Source organism: Anguilla rostrata, chromosome 1, assembly GCF_018555375.3.
Source record: "Anguilla rostrata isolate EN2019 chromosome 1, ASM1855537v3, whole genome shotgun sequence".
Taxonomy (NCBI): domain Eukaryota; kingdom Metazoa; phylum Chordata; class Actinopteri; order Anguilliformes; family Anguillidae; genus Anguilla; species Anguilla rostrata.
The window spans coordinates 50,679,707-50,699,299 of NC_057933.1; the positions used below are offsets into that span (position 1 = coordinate 50,679,707).

General features: G+C 39.9%; 1 protein-coding gene across 2 annotated transcripts; it reads left to right on the forward strand.

Moving 5' to 3' along the window:
- The first annotated feature begins 8,445 nt into the window (after nucleotides 1–8,445).
- Nucleotides 8,446–11,029, forward strand: LOC135257853 (transmembrane protein 74). Of its 2 annotated transcripts, none has more exons than XM_064341042.1 (2): nucleotides 8,446–9,118; nucleotides 9,741–11,029. In XM_064341042.1, exon 2 carries the CDS (start codon nucleotides 9,810–9,812, stop codon nucleotides 10,662–10,664), a length of 855 nt encoding a protein of 284 aa, XP_064197112.1. In that variant the 5' UTR covers nucleotides 8,446–9,118; nucleotides 9,741–9,809; the 3' UTR covers nucleotides 10,665–11,029. The 2 variants fall into 2 exon arrangements, with proteins under 2 accessions (XP_064197112.1, XP_064197102.1); XM_064341032.1 differs by having other exon boundaries at nucleotides 8,446–8,996.
- The last annotated feature ends 8,564 nt before the right edge of the window (nucleotides 11,030–19,593 follow it).

A 19,593-nucleotide genomic window follows, 5' to 3' on the forward strand; every position in this document is an offset into this window, starting at 1 on the left:
TGTAGTGATGTCCACAGCTATAGATACCTATTACATAATGAGCATTGTACTTTATTGAACCTGTGTTTTGTAGTTGTTCCAATGACCTTATTGTACGTCGATGAAAGTGTCTGCCAAATAAATGTAATGTAATGTCTTTGCTATGCAAGATATATGGATCAGAACGACCTTGAGAACACTATTATCTGAAACAGCAAGCATTTTCAGAACAAGGGAGAAAATCACCAAATAAGCAAAGTGGTGCATCGACAACATTGTGCCAAATTGCACATTTTCAATTAGCATTCATTTAATTCTGACAGGTTCTAATGTAGTATCCTGAAACAACAACTAAGTCAAATTTTCTTGGAAAATGCAGCTGTGGCTGAGCTTTTTTGAGTTTCATGGCATCGCCCTCCTAAGTGAGCGGAGTATATTCCTCTAAGAGAGAGGAACTGGCACTTCATCTCTATGAGCCAGTCATCCCACTCGGGGCGCAGTTGGGGGAGCGCAATGGAACCTGCAGCAGACCTGCCTCTGTTACAATGGGAAAAGGCTGGCAATGGAAATGCAGTGGTTGCACAACACACGCACCAATGCCTGGCACTGCACACTGACCCCCTCCCCCGCACCAGTAAGCAGTACAGTAAACTCTGGTATGCATATTATCCAGATGTTACCCTTTGCACGTGAGGCACTGTTCAAATAATGAATATCAGGGGTGAGAACAATGCCACTGAAAATTAAAGTTTAGCCTCCACTTTGGCTAGGAAAAAAAACAAAAAAACAGGGCTCAGTGGCCTTAATTCCTCTTTCACAGATCAATTGATTTGATGAAAACATAATGCAGAGAGAAGGAATAGTAGAGTTTCTTCAACTTTGTAGTAATTATGATACTGTTATAATGCAGATTTTTGTTCACCCTCCCTCTCCATTTTCCTCCAATTTGTTCTATTGCAAGGTACAAGTAGACTCCTTCTTTAAAATATTCTTAGTGCATACAGGAGGATATGTGCCAGCACAGGGTTCCTATGAAAAGTGTGCAGTCAGCTGCTGTGTCTTCTCCTGAGCTGCTGCAGTTGATGCATTGGAGGACAGTGCATCTGATGCAGCTGTCACAGGCAGATCACAGATGTCTGATTTGACAAGTACTCACCATTGAGGGGAGAGCATGTGATGCCCTTCCAATAGACTTAAGTCACTGTGTTCTTTACACTCTCTGAAAAGAAGGTATGAAAAAGTACCTATAAAGGTACAAATGCTTGTCACTGGGGGAGTACGCTATAGGCACATTAAATTGTACCCCTAGCCAGCAATACATAATTCATTTGTGCCTTTTTTTTGCTTGTAAAAGGTACTTATTATAGAATAGAAATAGAACTGTATAAGAGTAGAACTGTATCTGAGTTGGCAAATTTGTTCCCCAAAGAACAATAATGTACCTCCACTGTACATTTATTTTTCAGAATGTTGTAATGCTATGGCCAATTATGTATTGTCTAGCGGGAATCATTGGCATTCGAGTGATCTGGAACGTGTGGTGCATCACTGCATTAAGAGGATGTGCCCTGAAAATGTATTCCTTATTATTTTCACCAAATTAGAACCATAAACTGTGCTTTGCAAATTTGCATCTGTGCCAGCCATCCATGCTCAAGGGAGGGCAGCATCTGAAGTATATGAGCTCCGCTGATGCACTTGTTTGCAAAACAATGAGTGTTTTCTATCCCACAGGCCACAAAGAACTATAGTACAATTAGAGACAATGGGAGGGCAGGCTTTTCTGTAGCAAATGACTGGTAGTCTACGAGTATGTGGTGCCTTGTTGGCAGGAGCTACTGCAGTGGTAACACAAGACTGGCAGACTCAAAATCCTCCTTCCCCTGGCCAAATAAAATCAAATTCAAACCCTATGGCAGTGAAGTCCTGGTCATGGCTGGGTGATGACATAGCCCTGCCTTCTGATGTTTGGACTGTGAGGCCCGGCCTGTGGTCGCAGTGACCGCAGTCACAGCCAACACAGCTGAGCCAACAGTGTGCCCAATTATAATTTAAAAAATAATCATATTTAGAAAATTTAGTTTAAAGTGAAATATTTTTGGAACTTCACATTAGATTGCAATCATAAATTTAAGATTTCTGTGTTGGAAAAATCGTAGTGATGGTGATAGACATCAAAAAGCAAAAAACGTGTGCCTTTTTTTCATGTGCATGCACACGTGTGCGTGTGTGCATGTGTGTGTTTGTAGTGGAAAGAAAAAAGAAGATAACATCACCCCTTCAGAGCTTCAATAAAAGTGTGACCAGTTCCCAATTGGACAGCAGACCTAATACATTTACTGAACGTGTGATACTAGCAGTTTTTATGCTGAATGTACAGTTAAGAAAAAAAGGTGAACTGTTTCGCTGTGCTCACCTGATATGTGTATAAGCTGAATGGTAGTTTGTTCATTTATGCAGTAAGGCAGTGCAGGGTGTTCAATTGTTATTTGGTGGAACTGGTTGTATTCCTAGTGTCCTCCAGTAAAATATCAGATACAGTACCTTCCTTTTTCAAAACAATTTTTTCCTTTTCCCTCCACATTTGTAATCGCTAATTGTGACCCTGAAATTATTGCTGTTTTGCACAAGCATCGACATGAGCGCACTGCGGAAGAGGTGTGTGCGCTCCTCAGATACACTTGCGTTTAGATGACGCCTACTTCCCACGCTACAGGCCACACAGTAGCACAGGAGAACTAGCTCTAATCAGACAGTAGGCATACTGCTCACTTGACAGCTGTCATTTCAGAAGAGGGGAAATTCACATGAGCAGCATGGTATGTCTGCAACTTCTCACCTCAAAACATGACAGCTTGTTTCCTGTGGGATTCTCATCACTGGGGGAACATGAAGCAGTGGTAACCAGAGGAACCATGAAAGATTTAAACCCCACCCTCCTCCTGGAGTGATGAGGCTGACTGGGTTCTGCCCCTGTAGACTCTGCTATTTTCAGCTAATGCCCTCACTGAGGCTCTAACATGAAATGTCTTTTTAAAAAAGTAAAAAACAATCCAAAAAAATGAATACATTCCAATAAAATAGTGGGGGAGGGGGTAAGTATTATTTATTTATTATTTGTACACTCTTACATACTGGAACAACAAAATGCAATATAGGGGGAAAGGCAGCTAAGATACACTCCAAATCAGTCATACAAAACCATAATACAAAATATGTCCAGATTTCTTATATTCATGAGAAGAAATATGATATTTAAAAATGAACTGAACGTACTCTGCTTCTTCCTGATGCTTGTGCCCTGGTCCTTGAGGTTGTTTTCCTTTTGAAAGGGAAAGATTCTTGATTAATTTCCAGAAGCAGCTTAAAAGCCTGATACATGCAACTCCACATGCACCTATTCAGTAGTTTATGGTGCCAGGGTGAGAGAGTAGTACAATTAGAGACCAAGTTTCAATAAACCTTCAGGGCTGGAGTCCTGAATATTTAATGCGTCATTCACCTCTCCCTCTTTGAGAGAGATTTACAGAGGCATTTCAAAGGCAAGACTGCAGGCTGTATGCACACTATTAAAATTGTTCTTGGTTTTGGCATATTTTGTCATGCATCTTCTTATTAATAATCCAAAGAGCAGGAATGTCACTGCTCTCAAATATATTGAGGTGTCTCAGTGGCGCTTGATCAAATGTATTTTAGATCTAAAACAAATTTGCTCCACAGCCATGGGCGGGATTGCATATGTTTGTGTTGGTACTGTGCGTGCCGAATCGACGCAGGAGGACAGGTTTATGAGCTTGGAAACACGCTGCTGTTTCAAAGGCAAATGTCTGCATCCTTCTGAGACTCACTTTCAAGTACAGTGAGCTGTTGCATCAAAAGATGTTTGTTTTATGAAGGCCATATTTGATGTATACAATATGTTTTATTTCAAAGAATGTCATTATATGGATAAGTATATATGTAACTGAACGCACGTATTAGGTGAACAAGATTGTGTTTTTTTTTATACAGTGGGCTTGTTGTCACTTAGTCCCATGTTACACAGTTGCAGTATCAGATGGCTCAGTTGGTCAAATCAATTAGAAAAATGGACAGCTGCTTTTGGATTTCTGAAGTACCTTCATTAAGTGCCAGTTAGAGTACCCAGTTAGCACTTCCTCCTGTGGCTAACTTCCTGAAAGTTTGTCAGTGTTTACAGTCAGTTTAGTGACTAGCTAGGTTCTTACTATAGAAGACAAATATGGAAATCTGGGAGGCATTGTTTGATTCTACCAGAGATTTGATTTACCAAGTATGGCACACACAGTTTGATAACTAAAACTGGTCAATACAACTGTCCAGAAAACTCACCTTTGTAGTGAGTTGTTCTTTTGTTACAAGGATGTCCAAGTGAAGTATTTTAAAGCAAAAAGAGTATCTGTCACATATGCTGATCAATCCAAATATGTGTACTATAAATTGTAACAGGAGACTGGTTCACTGGAGACCTTTATGGCCAATGTGCAACTCAGGGATGTGTTGCAGTGGATAGTGCTGCTTACATTCCTTTTCTGCAGCATTTGTGATTTGTCTTATTAAATCATTGACAGGGATATCGATAGGGCTTCTCCCTGCAATAGGGGTAGGTTTATCCCCAAACACAGAGCTTTTATGATCAGGTGTTATATCTGTGTGGATATAAAACAGCCTGGGTCTCATGCATAACACAACTGTAATCCACGTCAATGTTGGGATGTATATAGTGAACCTTGAAATTGTCATGAAAATAGATGCACCTCTATGCAAGCTCCAGATTAGTGCACAACTATTCTTTGTGGTGGTTCAACTGTATTACAGCTACAGGGCATGTTTTTACATCCCAGTCTCTTAACAGGCTTGATATTTAAAGAGCAGAAATTGTGTATGAATGACTGTTTAAAAGCAACACCAGTATGGAAATAATATAGACAAAATACAAAAGGCATTAATACCTACATGCCATTAATGTGGGTTGTATTAACATTGAAATGATTGAAAGGCAGGGCGGCACGGTGGCGCAGTGCGTAGCACTGTTGCCGGTTCGAATGTCTGCGTGGGTTTCCTCCAGGTTCTCCGGTTTCCTCCCACAGTCCAAAGACATGCGGGATTGGTTAATTGTTGAGTCTAAATTGCCCCTAGGTATAAGTGTTTGAGTGAATGGTGTGTGTGCCTTGTGATGGACTGGCGAACTGTCCAGGGTGTGTTCCTGTCTCTTGCCCAATGCAAGTTGGAATAGGCTACAGCGCCTCCTGCGACCCTGACCAGGAATAAGTGATAATGGCTGGATGACTGAAAGGCAGACCCTGAAACAAAAGCTACCATTCACATTAATAATTGAGCCAAGACATTAAAACATTGTTTTAAATGAACAGAAGAGACACAAAGTGTGGATAGCTACACTGGACAACAAAATAACCCCAAGAAACCTGTTTGAAATCAATGACATGTGATAGCACTTGCAACTAGAAGAAATGATATGCTTCACAGTTGTGAAATATTATAACTCATTATAGACAGGACAATAAAAATCCACGTGTGAGCTATTCACATTCAAAGGACCATGCTGCGCTGACACAATCTCGTGAATGGAACGATACACGGAGCAATATGTGAGTGTGCTTTTAGGGACAGGGCAGATTTCCTTGCACATGAGGATGGATGTCTCATGAGTTAATACCATTTACCTAGAGCCATCTTGTCACAGCTTGCCAAGAAACATATTTAGTTTTTCTGGACACAGTACTGCTGATGGGACCAAAAAATATTTGTGCTCTTGCCTGCATGTCTTCTAGCATTCAGATAATTATTTTTTACTTGCTTTTCTGCCATTATGTTTCCATATGTTATACTAAAATAACAACTGCAATATTGAGCAGCATTTTGCTGTCATTTCCAGGTGATTTATATTATGAAATAAGATGAACAATGCCTCCCTATAAGGATATAAGGCATTCACCAGGTGGCATCATAAAGCCCATTCACAAGCATACACTTTTAGGGATGTTTGATTTATAGATTAAATGTGCGTATGTCATTTACAAAACATTTTCATTCATACTCAAATTTTATTAATTGTGCATGTGCACAATTTTTTAACTGGTCATATGATGAAATTTAGGATGATATCAATGCAAATTTTGTGCATGAGTTCTATGGATCACAAGTACATTTTAAGCAATTTCCTGGGACTAAAATGTTTTTTCAATTTCTATATATAAATGTTTATTGAGGTATTTTGATTGGAAAACTCTGTAGTAGTACATTTATAAATTATTGGGGGTTGGAATAATATTGGCATACATACAATGAGCTCCATAATTTTGGGAACAAAGACATATCTTTGCTTGATTTGGCACTGTACTCTGCAGTCTTAGATTTGTAATCAAACAATGAATATGTTGTCCAAGTGTAAAGTACGCATTCTTTGCTTTTATTCCAGGATTTATACACTGTGGCTACATACACAGCATCACCCCCCCTCCCCACACACACACACATCCCCCAGGACCCCTGACTGCATATGTGCCCAAATCTGATTTTCATAGCCACATGCCTCAGATCAAACATTGCACTGTATGTTTGAAAGACAGCACACACAACTTTCATCTGGCATGAAATGCTGTGAGTCTAATTCTTCTGTTTAAATACTGGTTTAAAATTTAGAACTGGATTTAATGAAGCAAACACCACACAAGTATATGCCATGAAATGTCTGACTGCACCCACTGTCAACTCGGGGAAGGCTGCTTTGAAGTTAGACTGCTCATTGTAGGAGAATATGACTGTGATGCTCACTACACTGTGTCACTGCATTTACAAAAGCAAAAACACAGCAGAACTCGTTAGGGACATGGAAGCATAGATTCCTTATCGAGAGACACATTAAAGCCCATTCTGTAGTCTGAAGTCAGTGGGGTATGTCATAGCAAAGAATGAACCATGGAAGATAATTGGTACGGGACTTACAGGGAACAATAAAATATTGAGTGCTGAATCAATGTGAATACTATGTGGGAAATGGAAATACTGTGGTCGTATTCACAAGCAATTTGTTCGCTTCCTCATAGCCTGTGCTTTCAAGACCGGCTAACCACCGAGGGGCTTGTACTTGCAGTACAGCAGGCTTCCTTGTCTTCTTTTGCTTTAAATAAAGATCCCTAATATATCACTCCTTGCTTTTTACTCTCCCATAGCAGAAATTCTGGAAACAACCATCGGCACAACACAGCTTCTTTATTATTTTAAAGCATGTCTCTCATTTATTTTCTTGTTTATTAGATTTTTCCCTGGAAAGAAGACCTGACGGCCTTGATCAGTGAATATGACATGAGCAAGCAGCTCCTCAAAGGCTGCAAAGGCATTAGCAGACACCAAAGCCATAGACTAGCGGGCCAGGAGCCGCTGAGGTGTGCTGTAACGATGACCCGTGGCTACCTGTACGAATGTTCGATTGTCTGTATGCATGCAGGATGCACATTCAGAACAGTGGGGGTGGGGCAGGTGGAGGAGCAGAGGAGGGATTCTTATGGTTGGGTTAAATCACATGAGATGGGCTTTTCTCTCTGGGCTTTTCTCTGGGTTTGTAAGGGTTTACAAATTGACATTCATGCAAGACATATGGCAAGTCTATGAAACAATATGGTTATGTTCTCACAAGATATGCAACAAAGTAATGGTAATGTGTTTTTTTACTGAGCATGATTATGTGCCAAATGTGATTTTCACAGTGTTTTGGAGTACAATTTGACATTTGAAATTAGTGCGACTGTTCAAAACACACTGACTTGCTAGCTGAGTTGCTTTTGACAAGTAGTCACCTGCCGCAGAAGACAGTTGATACAGCATGTCTCAGATATGTTTTCATTTTTATTTCGACCTATTGTTGATTTATCCACAGTGGCATATATGTTCCTTGGGAAACTGTAAGAATGAAACTTGGGTATTGCACTTGGATTGGCTAAATCATATTTTGTACTTTCCTCAGATCCTCAGACATTCTAGCAGGTCCATGGTGGTTAGGTTGGGTGTTTTGTCAGCTTACACTAGACATCACTGATCAAAGAAGTATACATGCGCGCGCACACACGCACGTACACACACGCACAGAATCACTCAATTTACACAACAAACGTTTTCTTTCAAATTAAATAGTAAATGCATTTAATTTTACAATAGATACGTAGTCTACTGTTTTATGTTTAGAAAAGCTACATGAATAACTTATATCTGGAATATGTACACTGTTAATGAAAAATGACTTAAATGAGAAACCATCTCCCACTGAGTCGTTGACTGTTCTGTTTCATTACCTTCTGATGTTCACTGTGTTGTGCAAGACTCTAGAGAACAGATCACATATAGAGTAGGCTACATTGCGATGTTTTTTTTTTTTTTTTAACCATCCGAGGAGAAATCGCTTTTCAAGATATGACGTGAAGTGTGATGATCTGTTCATTATAGAAGGGAAACAGGCATGCTGTGGTTTACTGTATTTGGTGTTTTTGTGATATGTGACCTGCATGTTATTTGTTATGTTGTGTTAACTCGAGATTCATACAGACAAATTATGATCGCGTTTTAACTATTTCGCCGTATTTTGAAAATACAATCACCGTTAAATTAATGCTACGTTCAACAGCATAATACAAATCCCGATTAAGCACGATTACTATAGGCTACAGCCTACAGTAGGTATCGATATTTATGTAACCATCGCACATTCATCTTGTATTTTTTGTATTATTATTGAAAGTGGTAGCGTTTGCTATACAATCGACTACGATTCCCATAATCCTGCGATTCATTTTCTTCCCCCTTTCATTTCTGTTTTTTCGAGACATCGCCACAGTGGTCTGAAACGGCTCAAGGGTACCGGGAACTCATTTCAGCACCATAGCGAGGCAGCCAAAGCCTTGCGTGGGAGGGACTTGCAAAACCTTTCCATTCAATTACCCAAGGAACAGCAGACGGGAATGCTAACGCGTGGAGCTAGAGAAAAGGTATTTAAACGAGTCCGTATGTCGAAGTCTACGAAACGAATAGTTTTTAGGTTTATGGAACGAAACGTAGCCTAATTCAATTAATGTGATTTTATTTTTGTCAATGCGAATCCAAGAACACGGTAAGATAACTATGAAACATTGTAATCAGTTGGATGTATGCTTATACAAACTATGCTAACGAAAGGTCCGTTTATTTTGTGTGTCCTTTGCCCTCTGAAACTGAGTTTTAAGAAAGCGTTCTTTTGAAGCAGTTTTTTTGAATTGACAGAGGAGTGATACTTTTTTTCTTTATTAGTCATTTCCTCCCTTGGGCGAGGAATTTTTCGTATCAAACGCAACTAAGTCCTCCTAACCATTGTAGCTATAGCCTATGGGTATAACTGTTTCTTTGGCATACTCTGAGCGGAATAGACTTTGTTTGACTCCGATTAAGACGTTGCGTTTTAAAAGAGATTTAGGAATAATCTTTGGGTTTATGCGGATTGCTTCCCGAATCGAACAGGCAGCAGGCTAATCAGTCACTTTAATCGCATTTCACGGAGGGGGGAAAGGGATCTCCCCTAACAGAATGATTAACTTAATTCATTGTATTTATAATGCGTTATTGTATTTGATCTGTAGTGCCTGAGTCTGACATGAATAAACTAAACAGACGATAGGTTATCCGCCTCGCATGTATCACGTCTGTTTATCTGAATTTAAAAATGTATGACAACTGATGTCTGTTTGATGTGTTGATAGGTATTCACGAAATGTCGTGAGACGCAACGTGGAAATTGCAAAAGGAAAGAACGGAAATAGCCTAATCTAATGGCTTCTCTGGAGCTCCTTTACATAGATAAAGAAGGCAGACAATCCGATTTTGAGACCAGCGATTTAAATCCGCTGCATATTCATAACTCAAGTAGTTCAGTCGGAAAGACAATTTCCAGAGAGCACCAGTTCAATTCGGCTCAGAGGGCATCTGCTTGCGAAGGACAATGTAATTCAGCACCAAGGACGGCTCCTCCGAACGGGGGGTTGTACAGCACGCACAACCAACCGGCCCCGGAGAAAGAGGTCAAAGTGTGCTGCGACGAAGAATTAGAGACATCTTTCACGTACGTAGACGAAAATGTCAACCTGCAGAGGGCCAGTCCGCAGCTGTCCGGGAAGAGTCCCCAGGGAATCTCATGCCACAGCTCCTCTAGCGAGATTCGTCCGGAAGGTTTCCAGGAACTCTCAATGATGTCCGACGACGAGCTCGCCTCGGACGCCTCGGGTAAATCAGTGGACTACGGGTTCATCAGCGCGGTCACGTTTCTGGTAACCGGAATCTCGCTTGTGGCTGTCTCCTATGCTGTCCCTCGCGACGTTAAAGTGAACCCGGAGAGCGTGTCCGCGAGGGAAATGGAGCGGCTGGAGAATGAGAGCGCCAGAATTGGGGCACACTTGGACAGGTGTGTGATAGCAGGGCTATGCCTACTTACTTTGGGCGGGGTGGTGCTCTCCACGCTGCTGATGATATCAATGTGGAAGGGCGAAATGTACAGGAGAAAGGCTTTTGCATATTCTAAACAGTCTGCCAAATTGTACGGCTCTACCAATCTGAGAATGCGATCAAGCCCATCGCGGGCTCCTTCACAAGTGTCAATTGATGAGGCGGATGTGGACACACTAACCTAAACTCTCTTATTCAGCTAGTAGAGCACTCCCCTCCATGTAAATAACAAACCCCAACAATAAAAAATGCAGGCTTGATTACTTTCTGTGAAAACATACATAGAAATACGGTGTGTAAAACATTTGAAGAAGCTTATTTATAAGTATCAATGCCACAGCATTCAGCTAATTGGTTGTGATATTTAATTGAACTTTCATAAAGGTTCCTTATTAATTGCAGGTCAGTGAGATATGTGACACAGAATCTATGTTAAAATTATTTTCACTGTTACTTTCTTTTGTGCATGATAACAAACTAATTATGTGAAATTCTGTGCAAGTTGCATTGGAGACTCAATATTTCTTTACAAAATAGATTGCTTATTGAGGCAGCTTGTGTTTTTTTTTACTGAAGATGTCATCACTGGAGAGTGGAATTCATTATTAAAAGTATTCATTTTAATGTGAAAACATAATGGCATCATCCTACACATTCAGATCTCTCCTAAAAAAAGTCAGCCCAGTCATTGCCCCTCCTTATACATACACCAAAATACTTCCACAAACTCACACACAGAATGCCCCTAGGAGGCAATAAACAAGTGCCATGTATTAATATTTAAATATTAGGGCGCACTACCTCTGTCATGTTTTTTTAAAGATGTCAAACAGTTCTAAAAATTTGGATTTATGCGAGAACAGTGCCTAAAACCAAACTGACTGTCAACAAAATCAATCATTAATAACCGTAAAGGATGGACTTTCATTTTAAAATGCCATTTCCCCACGAGGGCTGGGTCTGGTAATGTTAGTGGCACTGTCAGTAGCAGCTGTGCTATTTAAAGGAACACACTGCAAGCTGGTCAAAGGTGTTCCAGAGAGTCCATCCCCTCTGGTGAGAGCAGAACAGGAAGTTATTGAAGTTCAGGAGTATCCTGATCCTAGAAGATGTCCATTACCATGGGTTCACTCACATTTCGGCAGCCTATGATCCAGGGTCTGTGACCGCTCCACTCTTCTCCAAAGTTCAAAGTCGTGCAATTTGTCACATCAGATGTTCCACAAACATCCCCATGAGAAAAGTCCGCATTTTTTGAATTGCCAGTACTCATAGTATTTCCTCTTTGCAAGCTAGGCTTTTGATCGCCTCAAAAATAAATAAATAAATAAATATATAAATAAAAGTTGGCAGCATGTCCGCTATATTCCCAGACTAATTTAATATCAAGGGTGAATGGTGATGATACGGTGGATGAAATTCACATGCCCTTCTGCAGTTTGCTCAGTCTTTGTGACCTCGTCTTTGTGCAGATGGGGGAGTCTTTGCGGAGAGACACACAGGGCAGTAGCTGACACGTCAGTAGCTCCGCACTAACAATAGTCCCTGAACTCTGGGAGCGCAGTGCAGCTCTGGAGATCAAAGTGCTCACCGGCTGGGAGATTAGATTATCTGTCTGCACTGAGGGGCTGCAATTACGCCTCGCCAGCACCTCCAGTGCGCTCTGGTGCTGAATCCGCAGGGGTGAGGAGGCTTCTGTGCAGTCTCCTGTCTCGTCACAGACACAAACTGACACAGTGCTTTTACCTCAGTAAATTCTGGAATGTTCTTTCATCACAGAAAGTCTACGTTTGGCACAAATTTTCCAAGTGGGGGAACTGATGTGGTGAGGCCGTGATGCAGCCCCCCCCCCCCCCACATCTGATTCCCTGTCCCCCAGTCCCCTCCATGCTTAGTCAGGGACATTAATCACAAGAGCTGGTGGGAGGAAACAGAATCGATGCAGAGGTCACACAGGGTCACAGGCAGGGGCATGGCAGTGGACCCCGGGGGGGAATAAGGTGCTAAAAGCAGTCCAGGCGTTAGGCCCGAGGGGCTTCATAGCGTTCCCTGGGTCTGCATCCGTCAGCATGCTCAAGGGACCACAGTGCTCTCAATCAATCACCACAACTCTCCTGTTCAACAGGGCTGGGTTTACTGTACAGCTAAGCTTACAGTATGTGGGGATGGCAAGCAAGTCAACTGATTTGTCAGAAGAAAATTCTGAAACTCCAAAGTGTTCAAAGCCTTGTATTGGTACAGTGTTGGTATGTTTATGACTGCTTGCTACCATCATTTTTACTGTGATGCATTGCTGCATAGCTGTGACAGAAAATAAACAGCATATCTGTTGTAGCTGACACATTTGAATCCTTCAAGGTATAAAATATTGCTACACAGCTCACCCCATGCCGACTCAAATCCGTGCCATTTTTCTGTGCACAAATGATGACGCCTGTTATTGCTACTCAACCACAAGCTCAAATATATCAAGACAAAACAAAAACAGTTTGGCGTATGCATTTTGTGTATAAATATTTAATTTCTCATCCAAAATAATTAATTTCTAATCGGCCTCTGGCTAACAGAACTGGCTCAGACCTCTTAGATGGTATTACCTTGTGCATTACATCATCCCCTTCGCTGGAATAATATTTTGTTGGACTTGCAAAGTAACACTTTTTGAGATGCATGGTTTTGTTATGACATTGAGGATATGTGCCGCCCTTATTTAATGGCTGGATCGATATCCTGTCTTTGGTCCCTGGACTTGGTTGCATAGCAACATTGGGAGATCTCTGCTAATATACTCAAGGCTATGGAGAAAGCATCATGGAAACAATCCTTGCGCTGGAAACTAATGGCTTCATTTAATAAAGGTTTTAATAAAACAAACAATGCACTGTTTCTGGTACAGGAGAAAGATGTTTGACAAAGAATAGTTTGTGATTACGCATAATCTACACATTCATAGTGTCCAGCTTTGCGCAATCCTACCATGACATTAGTGGCAATGGCTTATGCACTGTATGGCCACTGTCCGACACCTTGAAGAACACCCTGTTCATTAGCATTTAAATGCTTGATCATGTTTTGAAATGACCCATTTTAACCATAATAAGCTTTGAATTGTATGGTAAACTACTAGTGAAAATGGCAGTTTCACAAGTGGGCATGTCTAAATACTTGAGGATGAATCATCAAGACTGATTCAGAACAGAATGATTCAGACAAAAAAGAGAATCAAAATAATTTGCTGTCAGTTAACTGCCGATATTGTTTGACTAAAAACTATGTTGTACAGTAAAAAAAAGTACAATAGATGCACAATAGAAAAGAGAATATTTCAGAGTTAATCAAATGCACTAAAACTGGCGATGTGTGTGTGTGCATGCGTGTGCGTGTGTGTGTGTACTCAAAATCACCTATGAAGCCTCAGTGATGGTGTGTATATCTTTTTTGTTTCACCCAATGAATATTCACATGCCCAGGAAGCACAGTCATAGTTCAACTCTGAAGCTGTCAAATGCAAATTGCAATTATATTTTAAGCTGTTTTAGCAACAAATTAGATTAAGTCACATTAGTCACACACAGTAGCAAATAAGCACATCAGTATATACTATGTACATTTGTAGTTTTTTTTAAAACATATTTTAATTGTGATTCAAGATAATTTAATAGGAATAAAGATAATACACCAAATCCACTAATTCATGTTATTTTATATCTTCTTTCCATTTGTGTGTATGTAACTCTACTCCTTTGCATCTTTCATTCCATGAAAGATCTTTTATGATTGCTGAGTTATGGCATTTAAAGCCTTTTATGGTTTCATCCCCAAGGCCACAGAGAGTGTGTATGTGTGTGTGTGTGTGTGTGTGTGTGTGAGAGAGAGAGAGAGAGAGAGAGAGATAGAGATGAGTCACTATACAGTATTTCCTTGAGTTTTACCTTGATGACCACAACAAGCTTTAAAATGCAGGAATAAAGATCTGATGAAACATCTGATGAAATACTGTAAATAATAAGTTATAACTAACACAAAGTTGTCAACCAAAGCAGAGAAATCATATTCTTAAACGTTTGTACTGGTGTCACATTCACGTCAGGCTCACGCAGTGATGGTGGCTAGGTGAAAGAAGACGGGCCAAACTGTGGGAAAAGCCACGTCAGTGCCCATTACTCCTCCATCCCTCCACCTCACTGCTGCCCTGGAGAAAGGGATGCAACTCAATAACCATAGAAACAGGGTCGCCTGGTTGCTAGGAGAAATTGCCGTGGGAGCACATTTTAGAAAGTGATGAAAATAATGAGCAACATTACAACAAAGTACTCATCACATGCCTGCATCGAGACCCACACAGATTCCTTGGGTGTAGACAAGCTATGCACCAGAGAACACGAATTTCTCTGTTTACCCTACTTCAGGAATTAAGCAGACAAACTGTGCAAAGGGAACTTGCAGGAAGACTGGATAGAATGGCAGATTATTTTTGGACATCACAATGCATTATTGCCTCTTCTCTGTAAAGTGATTAACTCAGATTAGTATTCAGATCATTTTAGATTAAGGAATTAATCAGCAGCAGAGTACAGAGTGATAAAACCATTGGCAAACTAATTATGTGTAATACACACATTGGATACATATTTGTATTAATAATTTCATAAGGGCTTGCAAGCAAAAGTGGGGAATGATCAAATCAATCCAGGTTTATGTTTATAATTTCACAATGGGGTGGAAACATTAAATTTTTTTCACAATGTATTCATGATGAATAGCTATCAATATACACAAGTAAAAGCTGTGCAAAAATGAAAGCTGGAGCTGTGCCTCAACTCAACTGTGTCAACTCAATGACTACTATATATATATATACATACCTTGATTTAATTGTAAATTATGCCGTGTAATCATACAGTTTTATAGCCTGTGTATTGGTTAGATGTTCCAGAATACGATGATAGAAAATATGATATTGCTAGTTTGCACCTCTTGTTTATGTAATCTTAGTATGCACCTCCATGAATACTCGCTTTTGAAAGGAATCAACTGTCGAAAGCATTTTGAAATGCATTTCATTAGACTTCTGCTGTGTCTTGCATCTTCAGAAGGACTTGAAGACCTTAAATCAGAGAAATTCCAAATTAATTTTCATGTCCAAAATAATGTTTATTAAATGCATTAAATTTGTGCAACTGTCTGTGAAAAGTATCAACAACAGCAATTAAATAGGCCTAATAAATAACGTGTGGCTGATGAATCAGCTCATCATCTTTCTCATAACGTCGGTTCAAAGTAATGCTTGATGTGTTACGGTTTGCGTGCGCGTATTTTTAACAGAGAAGGATTTGTCACAGGGCCTGCATCGAGAGGAAAACATCAAACGGCTCCATTATCCTTGGTCGTCTCGCCTGTCCACTCTTTTCCAGAGTTTCTTCGCCTTGTCAAGTGAATATGTTAAATAGACCGAGTTCCCCTGCTCGGTGGCAAACGTGGAAGCCTGGTTTCTTGGGCATTTATAATACAATTACCCACGAGAGCTGTGCGGTTCAGACACTTTCTTTAACTGTAGGCTACGCATTCAGGTTGTGTGTTGAACGAAGAGAATTGGGTTTGTGGGGGATGTGTCCAACTGTGTGCAGTAATTCTAGGGCGTGTATAATTGCGCAGGGTGAAGATACGAGATTAATCTCATTGCTAGACAGCTTTACTTGTCTGCTGTTTGATTTATGGCGCTATTATACATTCTGCATACCCCGTCACCATGAAGAGCCGTCTGTGTAGACCCGAAATGTTTCCATTTTTATTGATTGCATATACAGGCACACTATCGTAAAGCTCTCCAGGGATATGAAGTCATCGCTAACTGCTTTCAGCGGTATTAGCCCACAGAGGGACTTTTTTTAAAGAAGGACCACATATTGGTTTTTTGGAACTCTTACAAGCTGTTATTTACATTACTTTCAATATCTCATTGTATTGTGAATAGCCTATAGTCCTCTAAACACTTTTCTTGGAATAGCTCGGCGCAGGCTGCACTTAGCTGCTGGCTCAATTCAGTAAGCTACATTGATCCTTGCTGGTCAATACATTATCAATTTTTATATTCAAGCATTTTCTGCACTTCTTTGGCTAGAGCCCATGGGAGAAAAATCCATTTAATGTGACGTAATGTAATGTAATGTAATTTTTAAAAATTATTTATTTCTTGTATTTATGTTTGTGCATTATTATTTTAAAATGCTATTGGTGTAAATGCACAGTGAAGTAAAAAGGCAGCAGAAGTGTTTCTTTGAAAAATCTTAAGGAAAACAATTGCTTGGCCATCAAGAATTTATAAATCAGTAAGTATTAGATGGCTGCATTCAGTTTCAAAAACAGCTGACGACCGCTTAGTTCTTGCCTTGCTTTCTGATAATTTGGCCTTTGACAGCATCAAGCCAGCCTTTCGCAAATGGAACAGCCAATGATGGCAGCGCCTCCGTCATGCTGGTGAAATATCTGGGGTCGGCTTATGTTTGACAAGTTTGCCTGTTTACTTGACTAACGACCTGGTCTGATCACAAGTTGGATCGAATGTCCATCTGTGTCAAACAGATGTCAATCTAGCAAGTTACCAAATAAGTTGATCAAAAAATGTGTTTGTCCATCTCTCTTCCGAAGGGCTACCAGCTGTGACCAGGCTGTTGGAGTGAGATTTCTTATGTTTGCTGACCCTGTGGAGGGACAGGGTGGTTGCGATCACAGGCTCCGTTTGCCAATAATCTGCTAAAGACATCTGCTAAAGAGTAACATTTGACTCACCACCTCCTCAACACAAGTTTTCATCATCACTATCACAACTGGCAACCAGTTTACACCTACTGTAAACTGTGTTGCTTCTTTTGGTGATGAAAGAAAGGCTAATTAAGGCACCTAAGTAGGCAGCATCCCTATGATTACTACAAATTGGAAAAGAACGCATAAGTACGATTACTACTAAAGAGTAAAAATCCAGGGGTTCTACTACTACTGAACTAACTCAATGATTAGACTGTTGTAGCCAGACTATGGCATTAATAAACATATATATTCCAAGTCCCAAATTACTAATCAAAAACCTCTTTACACTAATTAGCTAGCTTGCTGTCTAGCTGCAAATCAACCCAGTTAGCATCTGGCTAGTTAGCAACTTGCAGCACATCTATTGCATGTTCTGGGATCATAACAGTCTAATAAAGAATGATCTTTACATAACTACACTCTAATATATTTAACCTACCTAGACACATTGTTTTGTGGATGTTATGAGGCCACTCTTCACATAAGCAGCTAAACTTGAGTAGAGTAAATATCATGTAGGCAAATCAACTTGGACATAAATAAGCCTTTCTCAATGGTTTACGGAAAGTATAAATTTGCATACGTTCACATTAAAATATCCACTCTTCCTTGGCCAGATTCAAGGTTTCTGTATTTACTTTATTTTTTATGTTTAACATGTGAAAGTGTTAACAGGGCATGGTGAGTTGGGAAGGTAAAGTTGCCAATTTACAGCATGGATCCTCATCGTGGCCCTTTCTGTTTCATGTTCAGTGATACAGTATACCAACCCATAAGGAGTAGCACAGGCACTGACATTACCAGCTCTCTTTTTATATATAGAATAGGGTGCCAAGTTAGCAAACTAATATTAGGCTACTCAGTTTTTCATGTTGATAAAAATGAAAAAAAGAAGAAAATAAATACTGACAGTTGTTTAACAAACTGTTTGGAAAAATCTTTTCTGAAGGTTATCACTAACTGCAAGGAATACATTGACTATCTTGCCAGGTATTTCTGCCTTCCAGCTTTTGATTTAAATCTAGCAATTCTTAAATTGGTTTAACTAGATATAGCTGGCTAAACATTCCTGTAACAATGTTTGCAATGTAGTTGTGTACATGTGCATGCTTGGCCCTTGGGTGTGTATCATTAAACACTTTCCATGACTTTGTCAAGTTATTCTACATCTTCCAGCTGAAATTAAATTTAAACTCATATCAACTCATAATTTCAAAGGTAGTACATTAAAAGTTTTGCAACAGGTTAAAGCCATTAATCAAGTGAGACTAATTAGCTCTGACAAAGTAATACAATATTTAAGCCAACACCATTCTGTGGAATATTCAATACCCTTGATGAAGCCTTGTTGTTAGCATTGGTATTCTTGCCTTTGTTTTTGTTCCAATGGTAATTTCCAACTTACAAACTCAAAGATTTCAAACAAATATTAGGAGCAGTACTAGTATTATTTTGGAAGCATGAATGCTTCCACTTTATAATGACACATATTTCCCATCAATTTAAAATCATTTTGACTTAATTTAATCAATTTAAGTGATTATGATTGGCTTTTGGGTGGATTTAACTTCTGTATAAACCCTGCATCACATAATTAATCAAATAATTGGTTGGAATCCAGTTATGAGATGATGTAATCTTTTGAATGGTCATGACCAGCCTGGGCAAAATCAAAGAAAAACACTGAACTTCTTTATCGAACATTCTTTAGCTAATAAGAGGCAAGCATGAAATAAGAGGCAAGAGCAAGGCAATCTGAGTTATTTCCCTCAGTGCACAGCAAGGATTTTATAACCTGCCAAGACAACAGTCAAAAACAATCTGTCAGAGATGGGCCCTGTGTGACATCATAATATATGACATGCAGGACGCAGAGGACAGTGACCAAGTAAACAGAAAGTCTACAGTGAATGATACTGGCTGGAGAAATTAAATGTGTGTGACCCTTGGGTAGGCATCGCAGATACCTTTGTTGGCACTGACTTGCAGTATTCTGTCACAGTGCTCTCTGAGAATCTGAACAAGCATGCCAGAGTTCACTGATCTACTAGGCCTAGATGTTGCACATCCTCCCATTCATCTGAAAATGGTTCAACTTGGTTCCAGTCTGTTGAAAACTGAATCCATGGTATAAGTAGTACACAGGCATCATGATGAAAAATGCTTTCCTGTTGGAGTGTTGCCTTGTTAGGATGACACCACTGGAAGTAATGCATGGGGTCCCAGAATTTCCTTTGCATAGTTCTGTGCAGTCAGATCACTATGAGTAACTAGTCCCTGTCTAAGCCAACACACTTTGGTCTCCCT

Excerpts from the sequence above, each read along its gene's own strand:
- LOC135257853 (XM_064341042.1), top strand. The coding sequence starts at position 9,810 with ATGGCTTCTCTGGAGCTCCTTTACATAGATAAAGAAGGCAGACAATCC.